General features: G+C 34.5%; 1 protein-coding gene across 1 annotated transcript; it reads left to right on the top strand.

Annotated features, from left to right (window-relative positions):
• Positions 1-5,123: 5,123 nt before the first annotated feature.
• LOC120593191 (zinc finger protein 674-like) lies at positions 5,124-9,076 on the top strand (the record flags this gene model as incomplete). The annotated part of the gene is given in 3 exon segments (XM_039850909.1): positions 5,124-5,136; positions 8,056-8,996; positions 8,998-9,076. Coding segments are annotated over 3 exon segments (1,033 nt in total), but the record flags the coding sequence as incomplete, so codon positions are not given.
• Positions 9,077-9,083: the final 7 nt, after the last annotated feature.

Genomic DNA, 9,083 nt, shown 5'->3' with positions numbered 1-9,083 from the left:
GTGTGTGTGTGTGTGTGTGCGCGCGCGCGTGTGCGCGCGCGCACAGCGAGACCTGCACCTTGATCTCTTCACTCCCTGTGCACCTCTTCACTGCTGCCACATTCTGCCTCTGCCTGCCTTTCACTGATAGAGTTTTTCTGGGTGCAAATCAGGTTCCAAGTTCTCTGTGTCCTCCAAACTGTAGTGGACATAAATCAAGTTATATTCTTCAAGTCCTTACTAGATTAAGGGTGAGGCAAACATACTCCTCCCTCCCCTATTGTTGGAGAAAGAAAATGCCACAGCTTTCAAACAGTTCTCTCCAAAGAAATTTTCTTCCTCGGTTTCTTCAAGCTTAATACTCTTCTACTTATAAGGTATATGTTACTGCTGAGGTACATTAAGTGGTTTTGACCTACTCTTTTTAAGTCCTGCAAAGGTCTCTGAATGGGGGAAGCACTTGGTAGTATTTTATTACCAGCCTTTAAAAAGAAGAGTGGGGTTTTTTAAACTTATTTTTATCTTGTGATGCTGTACATGGGTTCTAATATCATGTTAAACCAATTCCATAAGAGCATGGATTGCAGCTAGGTGGATAGATACAGCCTCCTGACATAGCTGAAAATTCAAGTTTTGAATAGGAAGTATCTATGTTAAAATGCAAAGCTCTGTAACTTTAATGCACCAAAATTGATGGTACAGACAATGCATGGTTTAGACTGCCCAGTAGAACTTTCTGCAATTATGTCAATGTTCACCATGTATGTAAACTTGTAGTATGGGCACACTCTTTACATTTTGGTAATCTGGTGTGAATTGGTACATTATTATAATTTTCATTTCCTTGATTACTAGTAAAGGATTTATTATTTTATATGATATCGACTATGTGGATTTTTTCTTCTGTGGCTTGCCTGTTCATATCCTTTATTCATGTTTTTTGTTGGGGTGTTTGTCTTTTTTATTGGTTTATATGGATTCTTTACATATTCTAGATTTCAATTTGGTATGTAGTCAATATCTTAGTCTTGGTTATTGATGATGTTTTTTGAGTAGAAGTTTTAATTGTAATGTAATCAGATTTACTTATTTTTTAGTTTGCGCTTTTTGTATAATTTTAAGTAATTCTTTTCTGGCTGACCTCATAAAGATGTTTTAATATAATTTTCTTCTAAAAATTGTAACTTTTACTTTTCATTTTCTTAAAATCTACCTAGACTTTATTTTTATACAACTTATGAGGAAGGGAACTATTAGTTCACCTTTTTTCCCATGTGAACATCCACCTGTACCATGTCATGTATTGAACCCTTTCCAAAAAGGTGTATGTCATTTCAGGCAGAGGTCAAGTTTTATATATGTGTGAGTCTGTTCCTAGGTTCTCTATTTTGTCCCGTTGGTCTGTTTGTCCCTTTGCCATTATCATGCTTTTATAACTGTATTCTAATGGGTTGAAATGTATAAAGCACTTAAAACAGTGTCTGGCAGTAATGCTATATAAATGTCAACTGTTATACCAATCTTATTGTTATTAACATTATTAATAGCTGGTAGGATGAATCCCCCTTATCTCTTTTGACTCTTTGGTCTCTCATATAGATATTTTTGGATTAGTTTGTCAAGTTCCATAGAAACTCTGCTTTGGGATTCCAATTGCAATTGCATTGTATTTGAGAAGAGTTGGAAGTAGGTTCAGGGTTGGCATCATTTTACTATTGAATTTTCCTATCAGTGAACTCTTACTCAGCTTTTCTCTTCCATCATTTAGTAATATTTTCAACTATTCTTCAGGAAGTGCTTGCACATTTTTTGTTAAATTTATTCCTAGATACCTTATACTTATTATTTGCAATCGTGTTTGGGATCTTTTTTCCTATTGCATGTTCTAACAGGTTAATCCTAGTGTATGAGAATGCTAACAATATTTATTCAACTTGTGTACAGAAACCTTTCTGATGCTTTTATTCATACTAATTAGATTTTCTTGAGTGTTCTGTGTAAACAGTTATCTTCATAAAAACAATTTTGTATTTTCCTTTCCAATTATACCTTTTAATTCTTTTTTAAAAATCTCATTGTATTTGTCAAGGCCTATACAGTATTGAATAGATGCAGTGATAGCAAGTTCCTTGTTCGTTTCTGATTTTAATGGAAATAATGATGAGGACAATGATAGTAATGTAATGATGGGCAATATATGAGTGCTTGCTATGTGCCACAAATGCACTGTTCTGTATGCTTTGTACATATTACAGAGCTTAATCCTCCAAATGACCCTGTAGAGTTGGTTATCTTCATTTTATAGATGAGAAAACTGAGGCACAGAGCGATTATGTAGCTTCTAAAACTTTCAGCATTAAGCATATTTGCTGTGGTATTTTGAAAGATACCTTTCATCAAATGCTCCTTCTATATTCCTAGTTTGCTAAGAATTTTTTTAAAAAATCATGAATGAATGTTGTTTTTTCTTAAATGCTTATTTTCTGCATTTATTGAGAAAATGTTTTTGCATTTTTCCCTATTAATTTGGTGGATTATATTAATAGATTTTCTGATATTGAACTGTTCTTGCATTCCTGCACTAAACTCTATTTAGTTGTGCAGCATTTTTTAAATTAATTGAATTCACTTTACTTGTAATTAATTTAAGAGTTTTGCATTAATAATCAGAAGTGAGATAGAGCTTAGGTCTTCTTTCCTTGTATTGTCCTCTTATTTTGGTATTCAGGTTTATACTAGCTGTATAAAATAGATTGGGTACTTTTCCTTCTTTTTTTCTAGTTTGTGAAACTGGATTGACTGAAATTTACCTGTTTTTGAGAGTTTGATAGCAATCATCTACAAAAACATCTGGATAGGGTGGCCTATTTTAAGGCAAGACTTTTGATTACATTACAGAGTAAATTTTATACTTTTTAAAATAATTTCTAATTTATTCACACTTTCTGTATCTTCTGTTAATTCTGGTCATTTTTTTAGACAATTATGTTTCATCTGAGATTTCAAATTTACTGACCTAAGACAGTATTGTCTTTTGATTAAAGAAAAGTAAGTTTCATTTTTATCAAAGTAGATCATGTCTGAGGTTTGATGAGTAAAATTAATGTGGTAAAACTAAAGAAAGTCAAGAGCATGATAAACATAAAATTCAGGATCGTGATTATGCGAGAAGAAAGAGAATGAAATAGGTACGTGAAAACCTTCAGAAGTAACGATAATTTGTTTTTTAATGAGTGGTGAATATGCAAGTATTTTTTATATCACTATTTTTTATAATTTATCTATATTTTACAAAAATTATTCAGAACTTTCTGTTATGGAAGAATAAGATTTAGCTCACTTCATTGCTTCTGCCACTCACACACAAAGACTTGTTCCCCGTGTTCTCCATATGATTATATCATAACTTTGGTTTCCATCAGTACTGTTATTTACAACATTATGACTATACATATCTGAGTCATGTAGTAACCTATGATTAATTTACCTTTCCTACATAACATTTTGTTTCCTTTGGTTAATATTTATTGTATTTCTTTCATTTGCTTCTTTCTCTATGTACTTACATAGAGAAACACTCAATGACCAGTTGTCTAGACTGACTCTGAAGGCTTCCAGAGCTATCAAGTGTTCCATCAGTGTCATACCTTAAGTTTGTCTAGAGCCATCTGATCACTCCCTTGTAGGTGGATTCTCATTCTGACTTGCACAGCTGCTGCTATTCTGACATCTCTCTTCCCCATTATTCTGGGGATCCTCTCTACTTTCTGCATTGTTAGAATCCCTATTTGCTTTATGCCATGCCGTCTTCCACATTTCATTGGTGCACATTCTTCCATTACTTTCTTTAGAAAGGATGAATATAGGTCTACAGGAAATAAATTTTTTTGAGATTTTTTTAATATCTAAAAGTGTTTGTTATATCCTCATCCTAGATGGATAGTTGAGCTTAGGGTAGAGGTCTAGGATGGACATTTTTTCCATTAGACTTTTGAAGGCATTGCTCCATTGTCCTCTGATTTTAATGTTCCTTTTGAGAACTCTGAAGCTATTCCAATTATTGATATTTAATATCAATTTTTTTCTATCTGTAAGCTTATAAGATCTTTTCCCCTTTATCTCATGCTCTCTGACATTTCTCCATGTACCTCAATGTGGGATCATTTCACGAGTATTGCTGGGTACTTGGTAAGAGATAAATTCCACAGGGATGGTTGCTCCTTTCTCATGCAAAGCTAAGATGCTGCAGAGCTAGACAGCCAAGTGCAAGTGGCAAGTCCAAGGCAAGTGCACTTTGTCTGTGGGAGATTCCAAATTGACCCACTAAAAATAGGCACTTCAGGCCAGAAAATCATCAAACTTCAATGGTCAGGCATCTAGACCCCGAAAAGAACAGGTGTTCAGTGCCTCAAGCAAATAGTCTTACCAACATAGGGAACGTTCCCAAAACTGAGTTCCCAGACCTCAGTCAAGAGCCAGGCCTGCTGTGTTAACATTTACCTTCACGTTACCTTTACTGTACTCTTTATTGCTTCATGTGGATTTGAGTTACCATATAGTATCCTTTCTTTCTTGGAGGTGAGCTCCAAGTTACATCAAATAGTAATAGCAACCTGGGGATGGAGCTTTTGGTGGAGTTCCAAAATAGGTCAGCTGTTCGAGTTGCTGTGAGACTGCAAGTTTTCACTGCTAATGGATCACAGAGTTGGGGAGCCAGCAGTTTGAGGTCAGAGGTGGGGAGTGCATCGCACCAAGTGAAATACCACAGACTTAGCTATTCTTACTGAGGTTCACTGATTATTCTTCAGTAAATGCTTATTAATTTGTTGTATGCCTTTGGTTAATTTCCAAAGTACTGAAAAATGTATTTTGGTAATTTTGCAAGTATTTTCATTGCTTTTATGGGGGAGAGGATTAACTGAAGTCTTCATCCCACTATTCCAGAAGTCCTACCTTAAGGCATTTCTCTTAAAACTGCAGAAGAGTAGGAAATCATAATCACAACATACCCTTACAGTTACCTCCCAGAATTAGCAAATGTTAACATTTTGATATTTGGTGGTAATGAGTTTTATTTAAATAAAAGTGAAGCCCCCTTTCCCCTCCTGAGTCCTGCTCCCCTCATTCTCTCCCTAGGCAAATAATATCAAGAATTTGGTGAGTATCCTTCTAATCCATGTTTTTATACTTTTAGTACATATTTGTATCTGTAATCAATATAACATTCTTTTTATAAACTTACCAGATTAGTATACTTGAACAATAGGAGTCTTTCTACAACCTGCTTTCTGTATTCAGCATTGCCCTTCAAACTTTCCCTATGCTGATTCATTACATTTAGTTCATTCATTTTAACTCTTGTATAACATTCTAGTCTCTGAGTATCATGGTTCATTAATTCATACATCTATTGGTTGTTTCTAATACTTTTTTGCCATTCTGTACATGTATACTGATTCACATTTGCAGAATTTCCCTATGGTATAACTACAAATGGAATAAGTAGTAGGGTGTGTACATTTTTAACATTATTAGATGTATTACATTTTTTCTCACACAAATAGGATCAGTTTGCCTTGTGTATTTAAGAGGTTTGTATCTATTTAAGTGAAATTGCTTTATAATATGTTCATATTCTGTCATCTGCTTTTGTCATCAAGATCATTTGGTTTTGTATAACATTAAGCATTGTTTGACCGATGTTCTTCTGGTTATTAGTGTTGGATATATCTCTTCCCATAATTTTATTTTCAATATTTTTCTCTCATTTTGCTCTAATTGTCTTTTGAAAACAAAGAGCTGATTTTTAAAAATGTAATTTGTTATGCTTGGCTTTAATTAATATTGATTGTGTTATTACTACATTTGTATTTCTTCTTTTATTGTATTTTTTATATATCCTGCTTTTTCTTTACCTCTTTTTTCCTGCCATTGCTGGATTTTCTTTACCTCTTGGCCTTTTCCCCTTTGGTCATTTTCTTCTCAAATAATTTAAGTACCAAACATTATTCTTAGCCAGACTTTGTGCTGGCAAATTTTCTGTCTTGTCTTTTCCAAAATGTCTTTATTTTGTCATCTTTCTTTATGATAATTTATCAAGGCATTGATGACAGCTTCTCTCAGGACTTTGAACATATTCTTTAATCTTATGGCTTTTTTATTTTGCTGATGAAGTCTGATGTTGATCTGTTTCCTTATAGGTGCATTTAAAAATTTCTCCATGATAGCTTTCAATACTTATTTTCCGACTTTAAAATCTTGTGGTTTTAATAAATAAATAAAGTCTTGTGTTTTCAGTGAACTTTGTTTAAGTGTAGATTTGCCTTTATTTACTACACTCAGGACTCTGGACATTCAGGGATAGGATGCATGCCTTTCTTCCATTCTAGAAAACTGTCAGTCATTGTCTCTTCAAATTTTGCCTAGATTGGAGGTCCCCAAGACCACTACTACATTCAGAGATTCTTGTGAAGAACTCGTGGGAATTGGCATATTGTTGTATTTACAGCTAAAATTTATTACAGTGATGTAGTGAGGATATACAACTAGATTATAAGAGGAAAAGACACTAGTAGAGTCTGGAAGAATCCATATATGGGATTCCTTATATTCTGTCCTTCTCGTGAAAGGTCACACAAGGCACACTTCTTCCAGCAGTGAAAATTTAGCAACATGTTTATGATATTTATGCCCAGGGAAGGCCATTAGAGACTCAGCACCCTTGATTTTAATCGGAAGCTAGTTAGATACACAAACTCTGCCTAGCACATACCAAAATGCCAGACTCCCAGCAGGAAAGGAAATGTTCAGCATAAATCATATTGTTTGTACAAGCAGCCTTATCAGTTAGAGAATGATAGGGGCATTCCTGAACTCCACATTCCCAGATGTCAGCCAAGGGCCACCCTTGCAAGCAGGACTTTCTAATTATAGCAGTCTCAGGGCTTCTCTGTCAACCTGTTTCTTGGCATATTGCCGCTCTGTTTTTGTCTATTGTTCCAATTGGATTTTATGTTAAACCTTTGTTAGAACTTATTTTTCTATTTTTCTTACCATATTTCCATTTTGTTAACTCTTTATGCTACATTTTGGTTGATTTCCCAAGATCTGTCATATAATTCATTAAATCTATTTTTATCTGTGACTAATACAACCTCTATCTACTGTTCAACCTCTAGTTTTCTATATCACCTATGTTTGTTTCCTTTTTCAAAATTTCTTGTTTTTCACCCATAGTCCAGGTCTTACCTGATTTCTTGGAATACTTGAAATGTTTTCGTTTTAAAGTCCATATAATTCTACTAGATACACTTCTAGGAATGTGGGAGTATCTTTAAATGTATCTGCTGATTCTCTCTTATGATTCATTTCTTTGTGAGGTTTTAAACTTCTTACTGTGAACTCTTCTGTGATAATTGGTTTTCTATAGACATTCTTTGAGCCCCAAGCTATAAAAAATAAGAACATACCTTTTGGAAATTTTGGCAATACTAGGAACTTACTAACAACAGGACCAATTTTTAGGTTAATTTTTCATCTTGTTTTCTCTGTACTACACTGATAATCATTCAGATTGGGTTACAGAACTAGGATTTTTTATTTTTACTTTTTGTATATAATATCCTTATTTCCAATTTCCTTGACCAGTGGGGAGTCTTTCTAGTTCCTGTTACACAAGCATGGAAGCCCCTCATGATTCCAGCTTTAAGCACAAATTACATTCTTGAACATTTATGGCCTGTGGTCTAGATTCCCCTGCAAAAACTCAAGCTTCAGTTTCTGTTCATCCCATCACTTTAAATTTGCACTTCACTTTTGACACCTAATAAATTTCCTTTTTTGATTTTGAGCTTGACTGTATATTGAATTATTTTTGTTAAATATGGGCCAACATTTCACTGTATTTTCAGTTAGGGGAGCTGGTAGTGGTGGTTATAGAGCATAAGGAGGCTCCATCCACATCAGCTCAAGATCATTGATAGGAGTATACTGCAGGATGTTTATGAATTAATTTTGTCCCAGAACATTATAGTAGAAACATTTACAAATTTAATGATTCATTGCATTTCTCCCTAGAAGTTTTGCAAGTTGATGACCAGATAGATAACCACAAGGAAAGCCCAGATAAACCTCTGTGGCAAGCTGCATTTATGGAAAAGGAAACAATGAATGATGAATGTGGCCAAGAATTCAAAACATTCAGAAAAATCATTTATCCCTGCACAGACTTTGTTTCTATAAGACAAAGACTCCTTAAATATTATCCATGGGAAAGGTGTTCAAAACATTGTTTAAATTTTCTTAGTCAAAATAGAAGCCGTGTAAGAAGGAAAGATGATGAATGTCAGGCATATTGGAAATTGCACTTCCATTCTAATCTTGATAAAGCTCAACCTGGAGAGAAATTCTTTGAACTGAATCAGCATGGAAAAAGCCTCCACCCTAAGCAAGCCCTTAATAAAAGTCAGAGAATTCAAACTGTGGAGAAACTCTATAAATGTCCTGAATGTGGGAAAATGTTTATCCAGAAAGCAAACCTTGTTGTACATCAGAGAACTCACACTGGAGAGAAACCTTATGAATGCTGTGAATGTGCAAAAGCCTTCAACCAGAAGTCAACTCTCATTGTACACCAGAGAACTCATACAGGGGAGAAGCCCTATGAATGCACTATGAGTGACTGTGGGAAAACCTTTATCCAGAAGTCAACTCTGATTAAACATCAGCGAACTCATACAGGAGAGAAACCATTTGTATGTGGTGAATGTGCAAAAGCTTTTAAGAGTTCATATCACCTTATTAGACATAAAACACACATTAGACAAACATTTTATGAAGGTATCAAATGTGGTAAGTCCAGCCTTATGCATCAAAGGACTCATACAGGTGAGAAACCTGAGTGCAGTAAATATGAGAAAGCCTTTGATGAGAAGCCCACCCCCATAAAATATCAGAAAATGCATACAAAAGAGAAATCTCACGAGTGCAGTGAATGTGGAAAAAGTTTCAGGGGAAAGAAAGTCACACCTCTCTGTTCATCAAAGAATTCACACAGGAGAGAAACCCTATGAATGTAGAATATGTGGAAAGACTTTTAGTGGAAA

The sequence above is a fragment of the Pteropus medius genome, unplaced genomic scaffold, assembly GCF_902729225.1.
Source record: "Pteropus medius unplaced genomic scaffold, Ma_sr-lr_union100, whole genome shotgun sequence".
Lineage (NCBI taxonomy): Eukaryota > Metazoa > Chordata > Mammalia > Chiroptera > Pteropodidae > Pteropus > Pteropus medius.
This window is presented reverse-complemented; position numbering and strand designations above follow the sequence as displayed.